Source organism: Staurois parvus, unplaced genomic scaffold (assembly GCF_062004578.1).
Source record: "Staurois parvus isolate SC_StPar_1 unplaced genomic scaffold, SC_StPar_1.0 ptg000476l, whole genome shotgun sequence".
Classification (NCBI taxonomy): Eukaryota; Metazoa; Chordata; class Amphibia; order Anura; family Ranidae; genus Staurois; species Staurois parvus.
Genome location: NW_028318272.1, coordinates 3,875,095 through 3,897,152, shown reverse-complemented (window position 1 = coordinate 3,897,152; position 22,058 = coordinate 3,875,095). Strand labels below are relative to the sequence as shown.

The 22,058-nt window shown below is 41.4% G+C and overlaps 1 protein-coding gene across 2 annotated transcripts in view; it reads right to left on the bottom strand.

Moving 5' to 3' along the window:
- The window catches only part of ADCY7 (adenylate cyclase 7), a 351,396-nt gene that overhangs the window by 180,421 nt on the left and 148,917 nt on the right, over positions 1–22,058 (bottom strand). For both annotated transcript variants that reach the window (XM_089689483.1, XM_089689484.1), the window contains one exon: positions 2,995–3,195. In XM_089689483.1, the coding sequence (XP_089545609.1) occupies positions 2,995–3,195 (201 nt within the window). The remainder of the gene's footprint in view (positions 1–2,994; positions 3,196–22,058) is intronic.

The following is a 22,058-nucleotide window of genomic DNA, read 5'->3' as shown; positions in this document are numbered from 1 at the left end:
CAGTATTAGCTGAGGGCGGGATAGGCTTCCCTGAACAGATAGGTTTTCAATGATCGCCTAAAGGTAAGTAGAGTAGGTGATAGTCTGATAGATTGGGGTAGGGTGTTCCATAGGATGGGTGATGCCCTGAAGAAGTCTTGGAGACAAGCATGGGAGGAGTTAAGGGAGCTAGAGAGTAGGAGGTCTTGTGAGGAGCGGACTGTACGGTTTGGGTGATATTTAGAGATAATATCGGATATGTAAATTGGGGCAGTGTTGTGGATGGCTTTGTATGTCATAATTAGTGTTTTGAATTTTATCCGTTGGGCAACTGGGAGGCAGTGGAGGGATTGGCAGAGAGGGGTGGCAGATACAGAACGGTTAGTGAGGTGGATGTGTCTGGCAGCAGCGTTCATGATAGACTGAAGAGGGGATAGCCTGCGATGAGGTAGGCCAATGAGGAGAGAGTTACAATAGTCGAGGCGTGATAAGACAAGGGGGTGAATAAGTTGCTTAGTGGTTTCCGGGGTAAGGAACGGTCGTATCTTGGAGATGTTGCGGAGGTGAAGTCTACATGATTTTGTCAGCGATTGGTCTTGGGGCTGGAAGGACAGATGGGAGTCTAGGATTACACCTAGTACCCTGGCATGAGGGGAGGGACTGATGGTTGTGTTATCGATATTTATGGTAAAGTCAGTGGAGGTGGCACGGGCAGGGGGGAAATACTAGGGACTTAGTTTTGGAAAGGCTGAGTTTGAGGATGTGGAGTGACATCCAAGCCGAAATGTCACTTAGTAGGCTAGCGATGTATTTTTACTAGTAATGTCAGCCATCAGCGACTTATAGCAGGACTGCGGCATGAATTCTAACACTGGGGGGAACTGACTTGGTGTCACTGACATCCCCAGTGACACCAATACAGTGATCGGTGCTAAAAAAAAGCACTGACAGTGTACTAAGGGCAGTGGGCAGGAAGGGGTTAACATGAGGGACGATCAAAGGGTTAACTGTGTGCTGTTTTACTTGTGTCTGTGTGCTTCACTGTAATCACACTGCTTTGCATGGCTTTGCTGTGCACAGCCATGCAAAGCAGTGTGCACGAGCTGACAGGGAGAACTGTATTGTTTACATACAGGTCTCCTCCCCGTCAGAGATGCTAGGTAATCACCGTGCGCTTGCGAGTAATCACCGGCTGGGACCCAGTGATTGACAGCCGCGCACCTCCTACCCAGAAATGCAAAATCACACATATATATTATATATACACATGATTTTGCGCGCCTGTGCAGCCCTGTAGCAGTAAATCTGCTATAGGGCTGTCGGGAAGCGGATAAATTAGCCTCAGAACCTGTGTAAATAATATGTGTTTGTTTTTAAAGGGATGAGGTGGCAACCCTACTTGTTATAGATAATATATTAATTGAAGGATAAGGACCTATATGGTTTAATTTTTTTACATACACTACTGAGTGATAGAAAGTACATTGAAGATTACACACAATACATCATGCAATCAGATCGATTAAATCGTCTGGTCTTGTGAAGAACTGGGGAAAAAAAGGCTAGCTTTGACCATACTTAAATGTAAGGCCATTGGAAGCAAGTGTGAGCACATCTTAACTTTTCTCTGGAGTGCACAACAAGAGACACAAAAAAAGACACAGCTACAAAAATACGTTTATTTTTGACACAAGTAGGAGAATATAGGACAATCGGACATTGATTACAACTTACACAGTTTTATTTGTAATAAGCGCTGCACTGCTTTTATTTGTATGGTATTGGAGACCACATGAGACCAAAATTTAACTTTTTGGTCTAAAAGCAAAACGCTATGTGTGGCAGAAAACTAACACTGCACATCACCCTGAACACCCCATCCCCACCGTAAAATATGGTGGTGGCAGAATCATGTTGTGGGGATGGTTTTGTTCAGCAGGGACAGGGAAGCTGGTCAGAGGAAATCTTAGAAGAAATCCTGTTAGAGTCTGCAAAAGACTTGAGACTTGGGATGAGGTTCACCTTCCAGCAGGACAACGACCCTGAACATACAGCCAGTGCTACAATGAAATGGTTTGGATAAAAGCATATTCATGTGTTAGAATGGCCCAGTCAAAGTCCAGACCTAAATCCAATTGAGAATCTGTGGCAAGACTTGAAAATTGCTGTTCACAGATGATCTTCATCCAATCTGGCAGAGCTTGAGCTATTTGGCAAAGAAGAATGGGCAAATATTTCACTCTCTAGAGGTGAAAAGCTAGTACAGACATCCCCAAAACGACTTGCAGCTGAAATTGCAGCTAAAGGTGGTTCTACAAAGTGTTGACAGGGGGGGCTGAATACAAACGTAGGCCACAGTTTTCAGATGTTTGAAAAAAAATTTGAAAGCCATTTATCATTTTCCTCCCTCTTCACAATTATGTGCCACTTTGTGTTGGTCTATCACATAAAATCCCAATAAAATACATTTTTGGTGGTAACATGACAAAATATGGAAAATTTCGAGGGGTATGAATACTTTCTCAAGGCACTGTATATAAATAAAATACTCCACATTTTTTTTGTTACCCATGTCCACTCATCCTCAGCATTAGAAAGCTGAGTGTGTCTAGAAAAAAACTCAGCTCTGCTGATGCTAGGAGAGCATTACCTGCCCAGTTCTCCTAAATGTGTACTGCCATGCAGCATCATTTACTGGAGTCCAGGACACTGGTCACTGGAACGCTATACAGTTGCTGTTCAATTCCAAGGAAAGTAAGTTAACATTGCTTGTCCATGTTTTGAAAAGATTCTCCAGATTTATAATTAGACTAATGACTGCCTTTATTGCGTGTAGGATTCAATTTATTGAAAGATCGCATTTTGACATAATTGTCCATATTGTCTGTTGCTTCTGATTGCATCCTGTTAGTGTACATGCTACTTTGCTCAGCTGCAAAGAACCATAAATCAAAACTAAACACGGAATGTAATCATTAAGTAGCAAGATCAACCATAAATATGGCAGAAAATTACCTGATCCCATGTCTGGACATTGGCTGGATTATCATAAATTAAAACATATCCAATGGCAAGCAGGCAGGCACAGATCACCAGGGAAAATATCCGCAGCCATTTTCTCATAAAAGATTCTGTGTATACCAACACATACAAAGCACAGAATATCACCAGAGCTATGAATACTGTGATGATGAAGGCCAGATTTCGAGATGGGTCCTGTGGGAAGAAGACATTGATGTCAGAGAAGGAAGATTAATGCACACTATTATAGCAGTCACAAACTCTGAAATGACAGCATATTCAATATTCTCTGAATGAATTTGCAGGTTTTTTTATTTGTTTGTTTTTTTTACTGTAAACCAGTAACAAACCTGCACTATTCAAAGAGAAGATATGATGAAAAATTTTCAAAATGATCAATAGATAAGATATAAGCAGGTAAAGTTTTGCACAAATCTCCACTATTCCCGAAAAGGCTGAGCTTTGGCCCAAACCCTCTTTCTGATCTTCCCTACTGGTCCTTTAAGGTAATGGAGCCAATGACAAGTAAGAAGGCTTAGAAGGTGACAGGGGCAAGGCCAAGTTCATGTTTAACAGGAAAAGTGGAGATTTGTGTATACCTTCAGCTGTCTATGGTGTCCGTTTATGAACCAGCAGTAATAGATCACTGTTCAGTTCTCCAGCATTCTCGGAGAACACAGTTCTCCTGAGAATGCAGTTTATGAAGCAGTTCTCCGAACGAAGGGAGAACGATCTCCAAACGCTGAAGAACGGTCTACAAACTCTGCAAAACAACTGATTTTACTATAATCTCGCGAGATTACAGTAAAAGATCAGTTTACTAAGCAGAGGTAAATTATCTCTGCTTAGTTTGCAGTCCCTCTGATTCTCCAGCTCTGGGCTGGAGAATCTGGAGGGAGAACACAGATCTCCAGTGAAGGGCTGACATGATCTCCTGAGTGTCAAACTGTGAATGACCAGAGAATAGCTGAGATCCGTTGAATCGCAGCTATTCTCTGTGTCATAAACGGACACCTATATGTCTAACAAAGCCACCATCAGAGCAGTAAAAACAGTACTCCTCTAGGGGGCAGGGTTAAACACCTGTCTGGATGGACCCCGTCACATCTAACCTCACCACAAAATCTGTATCAAGGCTACTTTATCATATCCCTGCATTCATTCCTCTGCAGGACACACAAGCATGACTGAAAGCAAGTACAGGGCCCAGGAGAACTATGTTAAGGCGAGGGGCTGATCTCAGAACTAGACAGTCTTGATGCCATTACTCAAATGTGCTTGTTTTGTACATTTTCCTTCCCTTTAGTGGTGTTAATTTATGCACATGTCTATTTAAAGGTTTGCATATCAATTCTTATGATTTCTTTTTAATTCATTAAGTCTTCTTGTACCCATGTATGCACAATAATGCTCATTATTTACCCTGGTTATTGCTTGTATTACAGCTCTTTTTTCCAATTATGGATGGTACTTAAATCCAAAGAAAAGTGTCCCTTGCGCCCGTGGATGCGATCTTAGTTGAATCTTCTGTCCTCTGCCCCCCCATACCTCTACTTTTAATTTTCTGGTGCGAGTGTTAATAGAAGTGTCTGTCCTAGGCACTCGTAAAGAGTGCCAATTATGCCCACTCTATTTGCTACCACTCCTTTATTCAGAGAAGCTGTACTATAGCTTCCATTGATAAACTGCTGTATGAATGAGTAGGCGGATCTTTCATTCAACTGCCCATCCTCCATTCACAGAGGACTTGTCTTTGATGAACGTGGGCGGGCATTGTCAGCACTCTTAACAGGTGCCTATGACAGGTCCACTGGCTCCTATTAACCCCCTTCACATTAGAGGATTACCACTGTGGGGGGGGGGGGGAGCATGGAATAATTCACCAACACAAGGGACACTTCTCATTCAATTTAAGTACTGTCCCTTGTACTGATTTAAAAATTAACCTTTAAAATGTAATACAGTTTGTATGTATGCAAAACAAACATTGCATTCAGGAAAATATCTGTGTATGTGTTCTTTTCTCACTGTTGCATGTTGTAATGCCACTGCTGTACATTGCAATAGTGGTACTAAGCAATAAATGAACAATGAAAATATGAATTGTGGGGTTCAGAGGCACTAATTTATAGGCTTTTAAGTGTAAGATATCCCAACATTTCATATTTCTGATATGTGTTTGTGCTACGATGCACTTATATTAAAAAGTAACCTATTCTCTTTGTATTACATCATTTGGGTGAAATACCTTATCCCCCTGCTTTCCTGATTTATACTTACCCTGCCAGGGCATAGAAGCACATCCATCCCAGCATGGTCAGTTTTCTTTTTAGCATTCTACTTGGGAGCACAGCCTACTTGTCAGATATCTGCTGACACATACCCCATCACAGTTCTTCACTGAGAAGATCAGTGTTCTGCTGTTTCTCTGCCTCCTTCCCAGCTCCTCAAAGTGTATTTCTATCTAGGCATTTTACACTGGACTGTATCTGTGGTCTCCTTAAGCCCCCCCCCCTTCTCCATCGACACAATGGGATTTATTTACTAAAGCTGGAGAGTCCAAAATCAGACTCCCTTCTGCATAGAAACCAATCAGCTTCTAACCTCAGCTTGTTCAATGAAGCTTTGGCAATGAAACCTGGAAGCTGATTGGTTTCTATGCAGAAGGGAGTCTGATTTTGGACTCTCCAGCTTTAGTAAATAAACCCCAATGAGTCCTCATACCCACCTTTCTAAGTCCCAGAAAAGTATGATAGTGGCGGTGATCTTTGATCTATTACAAATATTGCTCCCATGAAAACCAATATTTGCAGGTTTGTGATGGGTTTTTTTTCAAAAAATGTTATTTGCTACTGTTTCTATGATATGCATGCAAACATACACAGCAATGCATTTCAGGATTGGCCTAACCAGGTGATCCTGCTTTTATTGAATATAGGGCTCCATAAAACAACATCTGTCAAGTTCCATACAGATGCCTACATGTATAAATGAACAAAGTGCAGCGCTAAATGTTAACTAGCATCATTAGTGCAAAAAAATCAAAAAGAACAATAAAGTGTATATATAATAATAACAATGAAATGATTAAGTGGTATGATACATAAATAAATGTCCATCCAATAATATAACAAAGTGATAAAAAATCTGTAAAAATTAAAATGTAAAAAAATGTCAGTGGCACTACAAGACACAGCAATACCAATGCTGAATATCCATCCAAATACCGGTAAGTGCTATAAAATCCAGTGAGAGAAACCACCACCGCTTATGGCTAGTGGTATGTATCATACCACTTAGTCACTTCATTGTTATTATTATATATACACTTAATTGTTCTTTTTGATTTTTTTGCACTAATGATGCTATTTAACATTTAGCACTGCACTTTGTTCATTTATACGTTTTGTTGGATTTATTGTCACTGTCTTTTGTGCTAGTAGCTTTCTATATCAGCACTTGCCACATATCTGCATTTATAGATGCCTACATGTCACATCTATGCAGGTGTCTTGTTACAGATATCTTTCAGAAATGTACTATTCTGGATTTACTAAAGTATTTTACAGTATTCACTTTTTTATCATTAATTTTGAGGGTTTTTTATTTACCTGCTTGTCCTATCATATGTTTCAAATCATATTTCATACACACAGAAGCAGGTGCTCCCAATCTCTTCAGATTACCTGTTTTACGGTCGTTCCAACTGTCAGTGAAAATTTACTACCTGTAGTCCATAGATTTATATTGTTATGGGGCATTTCAACCACTTGCCCTCCCTTGGATTTACCCCCCTTCCTGACCAGGCCATTTTTTGCATTATGGGGCTGCATTACTTTAACTGACGATTGCGCGGTCATGCAACGCTGCACCCAAATTAAATTTGCATCCTTCTTTTTTCACATGAATAGAGATTTCTTTTGGAGGTATTTGATCGCCTGTGCAGTTTTAATTTTTTGCGCTATACAAAAAAAAGACCGACAATTTTGAGAAGAAAAACATTTTTGACTTTTTGCTATTAAACATGTCCAGTAAAAATATTTTAAAAATCAAATTTCGTCATAAATTTAGGCCAAAATGTATTCTGCTACATGTCTTTGGTAAAAAAAAAAAACCCAATACATGTAAATTAATTGGTTTACGTGAAAGTTATAGCCTTTACAAACGGTGGTATAGATACTGGGAATTTTTTTTTTTTTTTTTTACTAGTAATGGAGGTGATCAGCAACTTATAGCAGGAACGCGGTGGACATTCTGACACTGAGGGAAACTGATTTGGTGTCACTGACATCCCCAGTGACACCAATACAGTGATCAGTGCTAATAAAAAGCACTGACACTGTACTAATAGCACTGGGCAGGAAGGGATTAACATGAGGGAAGATCAAAGGGTTAACTGTATGCTGTTTCATAGTAAGCTGTGTGTGTGCTTTCAACTGTAAGCACACTGCTTTGTATGGCTCTGCTATGCAGTGTGAAAGAGCTGTTGGGAGAGAACTATTGATTACATGCAGATCTCTCCCCAGTCGGTAACACTCGGCGATCACCGGGTGACGGTGAGTAATCAGGTTAATTACTGATTGACAGCCGAGACCACGAATATCGTCTCTGGTAGGGCACATGCCCCCTAAATGGAAATGCAAAATCATATATATATGTGTTTGTGTGTAATTTTGCGCACCCCTGCCACCCTGTAGCAGTATTTCTGCTATAGGGCGGCAGGAAAGCTGTTGAAATAATGATATAATTAAAATAAGTCAATTACATTGTTTTATTTAAAGTACATCTTATAGCTCCCTTTGTGACAGGCACAGGCCTCAAACATTTAGAAAAGCTACCTTTTTCTCCTTTATTTGTGCCTCATACGCTCCTCCTCCAAGATACTGCCGCTCACAGTAGGAGGGATTCAGTAGCAGAGGCAGTGCTGTCAATCCAGAAAGCAGTGGGAAGTACTACATGTGGCCAGGTGCTACCTGACAAGCTGAAGGCTTGTAGATCAGTGACAAAGCTGACAGCTATGCAACCTGCTACAGCTTTTCCCATGGGGTAGTGCAAGCAGATATAGCCTACATGAAGGTGATAATGCTACTTCCAATTCAAAATCACTGCAGCAGTATTGTTACCCTGTCACAGTAAACTGCACAAAAACTTCATTGGCAGGTTTAAATATTTTTGGTGAAACTTTTTTAAATGGGAGGTCATGGTCCTACTGCACGTCTAGGACATTATACATAAAAAAAGGTCATCTGTAATAAGGCAAATGTACCCTGCATGCAAAATGTTTTAATGATAATTATGAAAAACTGATAACTACACAGCCTAACCAAATTACCTGGCAAACTAAACATAAGTACCAGTGAGCGATGATTAGATAACATAACAAACGGACAAACCTTTAGACAGGTGTATAGACATGCTTTGTGTAATGTACTCACATGCTTCTCTATAAACACTAATTTCACTAATTTTCTTATTTCTGACAAAAGCAACAGTCAAGCAAAAAGTTACCTCAATTGAACAAAGCTGGCCATACACTAGAAGAACTTAATTTTAAGAACAGTCATTCCATTTTCTAATCATTAGTGTGGTCAAATTGATGTTTGTTTTCTACCATAATGACAAGAAAATTGGAAGATGCAGAATGGCAAATTTTTTTCATACAAATTTCTAACAGTATATGTAGTTTTCGTACAGAAAATTACATTCAATCCAAAATTGGATGTTAAAAACTAACAAAATATTAAAGTACTTTTGAATGACCATCGTCAAGTAATGTAGAAGTTAAATGTACTGAGACTTTTTACATGGATTTCTGTGCAAACATTAATTCGAATATCTACTAGTGTTTGCCCAGCTTAACTCTCCCTTAAAAAACAGGTCAGTAAAGGTGTTATAAGATATGAAAGTGATCATTTCAAATGTCAGACAAAAAAAGCAGGGCTAGCTTGCAGTTGTTTCATATCTGTAGGTACATTTAGCGGAAAGTTAAAAACTCGTGCTATAGTTCAGAGATATGCCGACATGAAGTAGGAAGCGATAGAGATATATAATTAAGTGTGAGGTGCTTTGAAAGTGAAAAGTTCAGTGATAAGATGAGAAACTGAATTCCAGAATACAAGTGAAGCATTGGAAAAGTTAGTGTGTTGTGAGAAATGATGAAAGGTGCAAGGTCTTGATAAAACAAAGTCTGCAAATGACTTTGAGGAATGAGGAAAGACCCATTAGCAAACCAATCAACAAGAAAATCAAATCCAAATCCAAATGATTGGTACTTCCAGTTGTAGGTAACGATCTACTGTCATTGAGGAAAGGTATGCTAAATAAATGCATTGGTCACTGATATTTAAAACAAACTAACGTATAACTATTATTATTTTTTCTTTTCAATTACCTTTTTATTGAAGATTTTAAGCATACATTGAGGTACAGTGCAAGGTAATAACAGAGTTCAAGTCATCTCAATGAAAAGTCACAAAATTGTGCCCCCGATAACTAAAACAATTGTAGATAACTATCAGTTACATACTAGGATGTTGCCTAAACCTACTGCATCGGTTTATGAAGTTTCAGTGGTCATTAAAGTGTTACTAAACCCAGGACCCTGCATTCACTAAATCTGGTCTCCCACAGTACACAGAACGTAGAAATGCAATTATTTTAGTAAATATAAACTGCTAAATACCTTTTCTCATCAGTAGTTAGAGCAGTCTTGTGACTTCTATTGGTGTCCAGCAGAGCACTGGTTAAAGCTTGTAGGAGGAGTTTTCATTCTGCTGTAGGAGGATGCAGGACCCTGTCCTCTGTCTGGACAGTGCTAATTGGCCCTGTGCTGATCACATGAACTCTCCCAAAAAAAAAAAAAAACTCTAGCAATACACACCAAACTGAGCATGCTCGGCTTGCCCCCGAGCCTCTGTTCTATCAGGAGATATGTAGGAGACACTGGAAGAAGGGGAGGATCAGAGAAGACCGGATCAAACATCCTTTTTAAACAATGTGGAGGATTAACACTTTAGGTTCCACAGTGAGTATAACAAGTATGCTTTACTGCATATACAGACTGATTTACTGTTGTGTGTTTAGTATTACTTTAAGCAGACAAAGCATACCTGTAAATAGGATAAGTAGAGAGAAAGGTTGTGTCTTTGGTTTCACTGCCTTACATAGAGAGTGGTAGAAAAGTCAATGTTTACTAAAAAGAAGGGAAAAGGGGGCTATAGAGAGTTCCGGGAGGGGGTGCTAGGAACAGTACTGGAAGGGGGATGGGACTGGGTATAGCTCTCTGGCTCAGGAACACTGGAGCCAAAGGCTACTCCATCAGGGGTTCTAGAATGTGCAAAAAGGTAATGATTGCTTCATAGTGTCCAGATTCATTTAAATTTAGAAATTTACAGCTTTAAAGTTGATTCCAATTTTTTATTAACCACATGCTGCCCAGCCACCGCATATAAACGGTGGCAGGGCGGCGCTCGTAGGCAAAAGCACGTTTTAAAACGGCTGCCTTCAAAACAGGTAGGCGCGCACGCCCGCCCTGCCTGTCAAGCGGGTGTCAGCCGCGGGTCTCCACCGCCGGGTCACAGCCGGTTTTTACAGGCCGTTTTCCCGCGATGAGCGGTAATCACTGACACAGAGCAGGGCTGCATTGTTTACACACAGCCTGCTCTGTGACAGTTCGCCGACAAGCTGCAGAGGGAGAGAAGAGCTTCTCTCCCTGGATCAGCTCCCCCCTCCCTCCCCCCGTCCAGTACACACCCCCGCCCCCTAGTAAATCACTCCCCTTACACAGCAAATTCTAAAAATGTTAACCCCTTCCTCCCCAGTGACATTAGTACAGTTTCAGTGGTTTTCACTGATCACTGTATTGGTGTCACTGGGGATGTCAGTGACCCCAAGTCAGTTCCCCCCCAGTGCCAAAATGTCCGCTGCAGTCCCGCCATAAGTCTCTGGTCGCCGCCATATGTCGCTGATTGCCGCTATATGTCGCTGATCGGCGCCATTATTAGTATAAATAAAAATTAAAAATCCCAGTATCTTTCCCGCCATTTGTAAACGCTATAACTTTCACGTAAACCAATTAATTTACAAGTATTGGTTTTTTTTTTTAGCAAAGATGTCGCAGTTTGCATTTTGGCAGAAATTTATGACTAAATTAGATTTTTGCATTTTTTTTTTTACTGGACATGTTTTATAGCAAAAAGTCCTGGGCCTACGTCTGGATAAGGGGGTGAGGTTCAGGAGGAGAAGTTCAGGGCACGTCAAGAGAAAAACCAGTAAGTTTTTGGATCATCCGTTCAGTATCTTTCCAGAAGGACTGTAAAGCAGGGCATGACCAAAATGTGCAACAGTGTGCCAGTCTGTTGTTGGCAGTGCCAACACAACGGTGATACAGATGGATAGATCTTATGAAGAATCACAGGGGTCCTGTACCATCTGGTCAGAAGTTGTAGCCTGCCTCTTGGAATCGGCTGGACAAGGAAGATCGATGCACTAAAGTAGAGAACCCGCTCTACCTGCGCTACACTTGCTAAAACTCAAACTAAATTGCAAGACACAACACGTAACCAAGAAAGACACGGGAACTTTCCCAAAAACACAGAAAGATACTTTTTTAGAAAGACAAAATCCAAACAATCAATCTACCCACCAATAAAAAAGGCATAGAACCATATGTAGTCAAAATAACACAGAAGGGAGAATAAATATAATTAACCTTTCATCGTATGAGCTGTCTGTAGAGGTGGAACAAGTTTTATCATTGGGGCTGTCATTTTTCCCCACTGAGAAGACAGATAAATTCGAGGTAATAAAAGATATTAATTTATTTGCTAGAAAGTTATTGCTGAAAAGCTTTTATGCCAAACATGAGAAGGAAGATGTACAATGTGGAATGGACCTAACAGCAGCTGACTTCAAAGCGATTAGAGATTTGAATCTGCTGTTACCATAAAATGAATCGGGTGATCTAATAGACACTATAGACATAGCGTCTCTATTGGAAGACAATATGGAAAATGGACAGGAAACGGAAGATAGAACACAATTTTGTAGGAAATCATCAAAATTTCCATCTTTGAATAAAAAATTTACATATAGCCTTATTTGTGAAGCATACTACAAGGGAAATTGAGTTACTGAATTTTGAAGATGAGTTGCATAATTTAAACAGCACAAAAACTAGCCCTAAAATCCCTAAGACAAAATAGCACAATAACGATCAAACCCTCCGATAGAGGGGGAAATATAGTCTTGATGAACAATCCAATGTACAAAAAAATGTGTTTGAAAATCTTGAATAATAAAAAAATGTTATCAGAAAATCTTTGAAGCCCTTGCTAATACCTTTCATCTGGAATTTTATGGTCTGGTGGATGGGGCATTTAGAAGCTGCATTATTTCAGAAGATCTGTGGAAATTTATTCGAATGAAGCACCCAAAGGTGCTAACATTCTATGGACTTCCAAAGGTTCATAAGAACTTGACTGACCCTCTGGGGAGGCCCATCTTTTCGGGTAATGGGTCTATCTCCAAGGGAATAAGCCAAGTAATTGATGCACACTTGAGACCTCATATGATCAGTTTGGCCTCATATGTTAAAGATACATCTATTACAAATTATTGAGAATTTAGATATTCCTGAAAGAGCATTTCTAGTGACGGTGGATGTGGGATCGTTATATAATAGCATTCCACATACAAAGGGAATTGAGTTATTCCTAAGAATTACAGGCCTACAATAAAAAAACAACATATTTTCATGCAAAAAAATGTACCGCTTTGAGCACAGAAATATTGACATAATCAAACCGCTAGGGAGGTTAAATGCATTTACCTGGGCTAAAAATCTAAATAAACAGGATCTTCTATTTAGACCTAAAATTACGGAGGATTCAGCAAAAGGAATGAGAGTAACAATGAAATACTTCAATGAACATAAAAAAATTAGAAAAATCCTGGGAGAGGTATTGGCCTATTCTATCTGAAGGCCCTCTATTAGGTAAACTAGTGAGCCCAACTCCTGCTACTACATACAAAAAAGCGGGGTCAATGAAGCAACTGTTGGTGTATAGCGAATATAAAGGAGAAAAGAAAGCAGATCCCTGTAAACATGTGGGCACTTTTTCATGCTGTGACTGTGCATGTTGTCCATTTGTTAGCAACTGCAAGCAAACTATTCTTCCAAATGGTGAAACATTTATTTCAAAACATTTTTCCTATTGCAAAACTAAAGAGTAGTGTACCTCATACAATGTGAATGTGGATCCTTTTATGTAGGGAAAACACGTCAGGAATTTTGGAGACGCATGTATAAACACATGCATAGTATGCAAATTGGGAATTTATATTTACCTTTAGGTAGTCATGTGGCCAAAATCCACAAATATAGAATGCCAAGAGTAGTTTTTTCAGTTTTGGACAGAGTTCACATTCCAATAAGAGGTGGGGATTGGAATAAGGTGCTGCTTCAGCAAGAGATGCGCTGGATCAGGAACCTAAATGCCACAATCCCACCAGATTTAAGTGAATCAAAGAGTTTTAGACCTTTTTTTAGAAGGTTTCAGTTCAGGTAAAACAGATTGAACAATGACTATTCCTAGAGGCACTATTTAATTAAGGCTATATGTCTATCCCAATTTATGATTCTGTTAAATCTTTTCAAGTGATTCCAACTTCTTTTCTTTTTCTTCTGACTTTCCTTATGGGTGGTAATAACCCCTTCTGAGTGAATGACTGGGTAACATATAGGCAAAATGTAATGCTTGGGTACAATGTTTATTGTAAGTTTGTATTTTGTTTAATTTTTACTTTTTATTATTTCATGATTAGCTGTTTTTCTCTTTGTTTCAATGTGGATGCCATTCCTATTTTCAGATCAAGGTGTGGTAGTGGCACTGATGGAACCCCATATACCTGGCACAGTAGGCCTCCCCTCTGAATGTAGGGAGGCATTTTCCGCTTCTTGGAGGTATGGGCAGCTCTTTGAGCATGTCCTCCCTCTAACCTGCTGTATATACAATGGATTTGCAGCTTGCTGTGCCAGTAGCATATCTCTTGATGGCACTCCTGGCTTTCCAAAAACCCTTGTGGTGGAACCAGACATGACACAATTGGGCATCACGTCATGACGCCGGATGTGACGTCATTGCGCAGCGTGTCATTGGCCGTGCATGTGCAGTATGAGATGACCGCCAAAGGACCCAACTGGGTGCCATTTTCCGCTCTTATTTACATAGAGATTTACATGTGAGAAACTTGCAGCCTATGTTCTATAGGAGAATAATCCCCTCCCCCCCATCCAAGGTGGAGACAGCTGATGCAAGTGGCCTGGAGAGTTTTTGAACTGAAACCATGGATGACTAATTGTAAGTTTGATTAGTGTTATTTGAACCCGTGCATAAATCTGTTTGGCTAGAGGGTAATTTTTGTGATATTAATTAGTATTTGAATACATCATTTTGTTGAAGATCATGTAATTTTGGATTGGCCCTCTGCTGGTGATCCTTTGTCAAAAATTTGGGAGATGTTTTTCCTTTCTCAATTCTAAGAGCAGAAATATACATTAGGAGGATTTATTCAGCCAAAATTATGCGGGAAGTCCTTATTCAATTGGCTCACTACATGAGAGATGTACAATCCCTTAATTTAAAGTTAGATGTATTAGTATCTTCTTTTTTCCTTATGAAAGTGATGGTCAAGGGGTCCTCGTGTGAATCCCTATGGGGCGATAGCAGCAACTATCTGTCTCACATCGGCTATAGGAGATGGCTTCCATACATAACACATTATGATATACGTAAGAAATATGATTGAATATGTATTTGAGAATACTTTGTCTTTTCTTTTGAATATTACTTGTTGTAGTGTGGATGCAGTTGATTGTGAAAAGAACTTTGCATTGCAGAGTGGTATTATTTTCCTGAGAAAGGAGCTACTGTAAAGAGCTTTGAAAAGCATTGGATACCCCAAGCTGACCAACTAACAATCAAAATTTAAAGAATTGTAAAGTGTGAACATGTTTTTTACATGTGTTAGCTGGGGATACCACTGTGCATAGACTGTTGATAATTTTACTATATGGAAAATTAATCCTGTAGCAAGGATGTACTAAAAATGCAGTATTTTTGTTGAGAGTATGGATGTGTGAAACAATGTATACTGTACACCACTAAATAATTTTTTTTATGTTGATTAACCTTTTTTACAACAATATGGATAATATAAGAATTTTTTTTTATTCATAATGGTTTGACTATTTATAGTTGCCCTTAAAATCCCACAAAAGGGTTTTTTTTTCAATTGATGCAAGTAGAGAACCCGAGCCTTCTGCGCAGGAGTCAGAGTTTTATCTATGTTCCTTTCCCATTTCTGGAGAAAAGGGGGAACATAATCCTCCGGGAGTTTGAAAATTAAAGCATAGGATATTGAGAGTATGTGTTGCAGGGAGGAAGTTTTTGAGCAAAGTTGCTCAAACTGGGAAATCCTACACAGATTCGCCTTGCTCAGTTTGCTGGTAGAAAGAAAATGGTGTATTTGCATAGGTATCTCTCGGATCTCAGAAATGGAACACAATCTGCTTCCCGTCAAGAAGTTCTGAACGCGGAATTGATTGGTCAATAGAAAGGCCTGAAATCTCGCATCCTCCACGCCTGGGGAGAATTTCTGAGTCCCTCTGATCAGGGACATTAAAGGATAAAGACTCACCACCGTGGTCCCTATGGTAGAATGCAGTTTGACCTCTGAAGGGAGAGGCATTGTTTGCTAAGGGAGTGCCGATAAAGGGAGCAGTGACAAAAATTGCTCCAGGTCCACCCATCCCTTTTCCGACCCATGTTTGATCCAATCTAAGGTATGGGACATATGTATTGCGTAGAAATATTTGAAAGGATCTGGGAACTTCAGGACCCCATGTTCTTTAGATAAAGAAAGATGTCTGTAGAAGATGCGTTTAGTTTTGTGGCCCCATAAGAAGTTCAAGAATTCCGCTTTGGTCACTCAAAGAAAATACCTAGGGAGTGCAACCAGGAGTGTTTGTAGCAGGCACAGGAGTCTAGGCAAGACTGTCATTTTCAGTATACTGTTGTGACCAAACCAAGAAACCGTTTGTTGGTGCCACTGGTTCAGATCGGCCCTAGTGGACGCAAACCACGAATTAAAATTGTCCTTGAATATCTCAGACGGGGAGGGGGTAAGGTATATGCCCAAATATTTTAATCTCTTCTGGGCCCAGGAGAAAGGAAAGTTAGTGCGGAGTCGATTAAGATCTTCCAGAGTCAGGTTAATATTTAAAGCCTCCAATTTGTGTACATTTATTTTTTAGTTTGATAAAGCTGCATAAGTTTGCAGGTCTTGCAGGAGGTTGGGGATAGTTATGTCTAGGCGTGTGCTGGGCATGTGATAAAGATGAGAAGGTCGTCGGTATAAGCCGCTACCTTGTCCTGTAGGCCCCTGATGTCTGGTTGGGCCCTGATTCTACATAGTAGAAGCTCCAGAATCAAAATGAAAATCAGGGATGATAGGGGGCACCCCTGCCCAGTACCATTGCTCAGTGAGAATGTGGAGGACAAGGCTTTGTTAACTCTTACTGACGCTGTTGGGTGAGAATGGATTGCATCCACCCACGTGCATTTATGTTCTCCCCAGACCGATGTGTCTCAAAGTGCGTCTAAGAAAGAGCAAATTGACATGTTTAAAGGCCTTTTCCACATCTGCTGATAGCAGTAAGATGGAAATGTCTCTAGATTGGACCAAGTGAATCAGGTTAAGGACTCTGGTGGCATCACCCCTTGCCTTCCTGTTCAGAATAAAGCCCACTTGCTCATTATAGATCAGGGCAGGCAAGTACGAAAGAAGCCTATTGGCTAGGACTTTTCGTGAAGGTATACATTTAACAAGGAGATGGAACAATAATTTGCACAGTCAGAACCATCTTTGTCCTCCTCAGGAATCAAGACAATGTGAGCAGCAAGGGTGGCTGCAGGTAAGGGTAGCTGCAGGCAAAGCCTCTCCATCCTGCAATGAAATACAGGACCTCACCAATCTAGGTACCAACTGGGTAGAGAAAATCAGGTAGAAGAGTAAGGGGAAGCTGTCCAGGCTGGGGTCAAGTTCCATCACTTGCATTGCTGCTAGAACCTCTTGTTCCATGATGGGACCCTCCATTTCCTCTCTATCTACCGCGGACAGTTAACGTAGGCCTGATTGTCAAAGATAGGCATCTATATCCATCGGCTGAATCTGGGAGATGGTTGGGGCACCATTAATAGGTAAATCTTAAAGTTTCTCGTAATAATCCCAGAAGCAGTTTGCGATGTCTTGAGATTTATGCAGCTTATCGCCCTGAGGGGACCGCACCATTGCTATATAAGAGTTGTGTTTGGTATCCTGAAGAGCACGGGCCAATAGCCTCCCAGGTTTACCTCCAAATTCGTAGTAATACCTCTGGAAGTACATCAATTTAGTTTTTGCCTTTGTGAGAAAGACAGTGTTTAGGTTGTCTTTTAGGATTTTAAGATCCAATGTCATAGTGGAAGATAGTGAATGTTTATGGGATTGTTTCAGAAACCCAATGCATTCCAGGAGGGTATCGATGTATTGTTGACGTTCCCGCTTAGCCCTGGCCCCCAGCTTGATAAAGGAACCCTGTAAAATGCATTTATGCGCCTCCCACACCACCCATGGGAAGAGCTCTTGGGTCTCATTAGAGGCAAAGTAATCCTGAATGTCCCTTTCAAGGCCTGCTACATATTGTGGTTGTTGAAGCAAACTTACATTTAACCTCCCCAATCCTGAACATCTCACATCTTCCCCTAATGTCAGAGTCAACATGACCGATGCATGGTCAGAAATTGTCCGGAGACCTCTTTCTCCTGCCACCAGCATGGGAAGAGCAGATTGGCGTAAGAAAAAGTAATCTAAGTCGAGTACGTTATGCGAAGCAAAGTAAAATGTGTAATCCTGCGAGTTGGGGTGCAGAAGATGTCATACATCCACCAAGCTATCCCCTGACTGGGTCTTTTTTATTCTCCATAGGGCCACGCAAGACTAGTATGAGGACCCCTTAGACACATCTAATAGCGGGTCCAGAGCCACGTTCAGATCCCCCCTACAATCCAAACTCCCTCGGCGAAAGCCTACAATTTTTCAAGACAGGGTCCAAAGAAACCCACCTGATCCACGTTAGGTGCGTAAAAACTTTTCCAGAGTTTCCGATCGACCATAGATGAATGAAGAGGTATCTACCCTGATCGTCTCTCAGAACACCAATGCACAGTCTTGGAATCAGGATACTTACCCCCCTGCGACTTGGAGTCTTGAGAGCAGCTTTGATATGCAAAAGGATATCGAGCGTTCCCGAATTTGGGCAGCTTGGACTCCTTAAAGTGAGTCTCTTGAAAAAAGGCCACATTAGCATGAGCCCGCCGAAATTCACTCAACATTTAGGATCTTTTCTCAGGGATGTTCCGCTCTTTGGCATTGATGGACCAGACTTTAACATTCAGCACGTTTACAGGTTGGAGAGTGGAGTCCAGAGTCCCCAAATGGGTGGAGGGAGGGGAGGAAGAGAAGAGAGAAATTAAAAAAAAAAAAAAGGTGGGGGAAGGGGTAAGGGGACGAAGAAAGTAGGAAGAAAGAAAGAAGTGAGTTAGAAAGCTGAAGAAAGAATAGGGATCAGAGAAAAGTGGGTTGGAAGAATAGAGCTGGAAGGGCTATTGACAGGGTCCCAGGGGGAAGATACACTGGGGCACCTGCCAAAAAAGGTGAAAAGGTCCTATAAGCATGTACCATTCACACCCACTGAAACCCCACATACAACTCCTTACCCGACAACAACACATAATCATTACCATCCCCCATTACACATGGGAGTTATGTCCCTTCTCAGGGTGTGTATTCCCTTACCATCAACAGGTGTGCAAAAGAAGGGTACCAACTGAATACCCCACCAATGTCAACAGGTGTACAAAAGAAGGGTACCAACTGAATACCCCAGCAATGTCACTGCTTCCCCGGAGGCAGATATTAGGATACAAGTACTCAACCAGTTGAAAACTAGCGTGCTACAGAAGTAGCACATCCATCTGCCTAAAGATGCAATGTACTCAGGAAGAGGATACACTTCTGCCCCCTGGGAGTCCACGACCCCACCATCAGACCCCAGGTTAAAAGTTCTCTAAATAGCAATATACAGTGAGTATCGTAGAATACCTGTAGACACATATCAGAGGGGTATGCCGTCCTGTCACTTACAGCGTGGGGTCCCTGCGACTCCACCACTGAACCCCAGGAAGAGGCAAAAGCCCCATCCCACAGGCCAGTACCTGCAACACATCGGGAAGCCCACTACCCAGTTAGCAATGATATAACAAGGAGAAGACCTCCATATTGTAAACAACATATGAATCACCTATTCGTATGAGTGAGAGGTGAAGCCCATGTCCCGGCTGTGACTGCCATACTACAACCCTTAAACATATAAATAGTTTACTACTGTATAGTCTCAGTCTCTCACTGACCACCAAACATCCTGTAAGGTGCAGTGAGACTTTTCAAAGTCCGAGGGATGTTCCCCCACATTTGTTGGGGGGGGTCACAGGGGAAGCTTTGAGATCCCTCAAGGTGCGGCCCCTCTTCTCAAGTGCAGAGTCTGATGACATAGGAGCACAGAGGTAAACGAAGCGGTAATGGGACTATCCCTTCACCTGCATAGGCAATAGTAGCAAACCGTCACCTGATTGTCTGATCACTGGGATTGTAGGGAGCGGGCCCGGGTCTCAGCACTGTCCATTAGGGTTCCGGGTCTGAGGGCCATTGCCAGGGCCTCTGTGCGCTGGCGCTTCTGGACCGTTGCCTTCTCCTCCTTTGGAGCAAGGGGATAGAGGTTGAAACCAATTTGGGGAGTGTCTGGGAGGACATCCAGTCAGGAACGGGGATCGAAGTGATTCTCAAATACTGAAATAGAGCAGGTAGATGGGCCTGACGATGTCCTTCGTGACAATGATGTGAAAGGGGTAGCCCCATTTATATGTGGCCCTCGCAGTTTGCAGAGCCTCCAGTCAGGGTTTCACCTTCTGGTGCATAGCCAGCATGGGCCCAGAAAGGTCAGGTAAGAGGTGGACGGTGGTGCCATTCAATTCCATAAGGTCATGGCGCCAGGCACAATGTAAAATCAGCCCTTTCTCCTGGAAGAAATGTACCCTGCAGAGCACTTCCCTAGGTTGGTCATGGGCACTGGGTCCAGCTCATTCACTGTATCTGGGTCACGATTCATGTATTTGGTAAAGATTGCTGTCACAGTAGAGGCTAAGTCTGTGGTTGCCGTTGTCTTGGGAATCCCTTTTAGTCTGATGATGTTCCTCTGGCTGCGATTCTCAATGTCATCCGCCCGCAAGTGCAATTGTATTACCTGGGCACGTTGCTGTAGGAGGGCCATCTCCAGGGCCGCAATGTGGGCCTCCTGAGCAGATTGTGTAGTCTCCAATTCTGATACCCATGCCTCCGTGGCTGTAACCTGGGCCCTCACCTCGTCAATGAGGATTTGATGTGTAGAGCCCAATGTTCCAGCTCGGTTTTAGTTGGGAGTGAAGCCAAACTAAGCTGAATGTGTCTGAGGGTTTCTAGCTGACCCGAATCATTGTGGATGGAGCCCAAGTCCTCTGATATAGCTGGGGAATGTAAAGCACTCAGCCGGGGTGTAACAATTGGGGGAGACAGCCCTCACTTCAAAGGAGCTGCTGGGTGGTCGGTTCCCTCGATTGGGGAGAGCCAGATCGCTCCTCGTGGCGGGCATTGGTGGTCCTGGGTGCCATGTTGGATTCCAGTGAACCCTGAGAAAAAAAGAAGCTCAAGCCCACTGTTGAGTGGTCCCTGGAGGTGCTGTGGGACTTACGCTGCTTTGGCATCCGGAAGACAGGATGGAGCGGGTGTGAAACAGGCAAAGTCCAGTGTTAGAAGGTCCTGTGAATCAGGAGCTAAAGTTAGCTGCACCCGATTACCGCCATAGCTAGCCACGCCCCGTGTATTGTACCTTAATCTGACATTTCTTAACATATAACTTAAAGTACACCAAAAAATAAAAGGAAAGTTGCTATTAAGCCTTGAATTTTGTCTAAAAAACATCAAAATAAGAGCAAAAAAGGAAACAAGCACCCAATGAAATGGCCCAAAAACATTTTTGCACATTCGTTCCCGATTTTTTTTTATCACAGGATGCATGATTATGAATGTTAACCTTCCATCCACTTCACAGACTTTCCTCTGCTGACAAAGCGATTGAAGAGCAATATCCCACTTGGATCAGAAAGGGGCAAGTATAAGACTGGAGGAGGGAGCTGGGGGCAGTGTAAGCTTCAATAAGTGTAATTGCACCACTTTAAATAAAAATAAATAGATTAATTTTAAATGAAAACGTAAATTAAAAATCATCACTGATGATGATTGTGATGAAGATGTTGGTCAAAATAATGTTCCAACTTAACAGGAAATCATTTTCTACAGATCATTCTTGTGACATTATCAATACAAAATATAATTTAGCATCTAGGACAATAAAATATAAGCGATCAGAAACGTATAACCCTCAAAATTTGCAAAAACATATAAAACGTGTTACAGCTATCGATTTACAATCATTTCAATATGGTATATTCACTGAATACGTTTGGAAATTCAAAACATTTTAAAGGATAACTCCACTTTCATTAAAAACAATAATATAGCATACAATTTGCTACTCAAGCCATTTTTTTTTAAATTAACCACTCCCCCTCTCACACCTGTACACCCTCTATGGACCAGAGCAGATTATTTCTGTTCTATATTCAACAATAACTTAGAATATGTAAACCCAGCATTTCAGATTCCTGATATGTTCCTGCTATACCAGGGGTCTGCAACCTTTAAGACATAAAGAGCCACTTGGACCCGTTTCCGAAGGGAAAAAAAGACTGGGAGCCGCAAAACCATTGCAACATTTAAAACAAATCCAACACTGCATATATTGCAAAAAGCGCTCTGGTCATGAAGGGGGTTTAAGGGCCCAGTAAGCAAAGGGTTAATCAGGG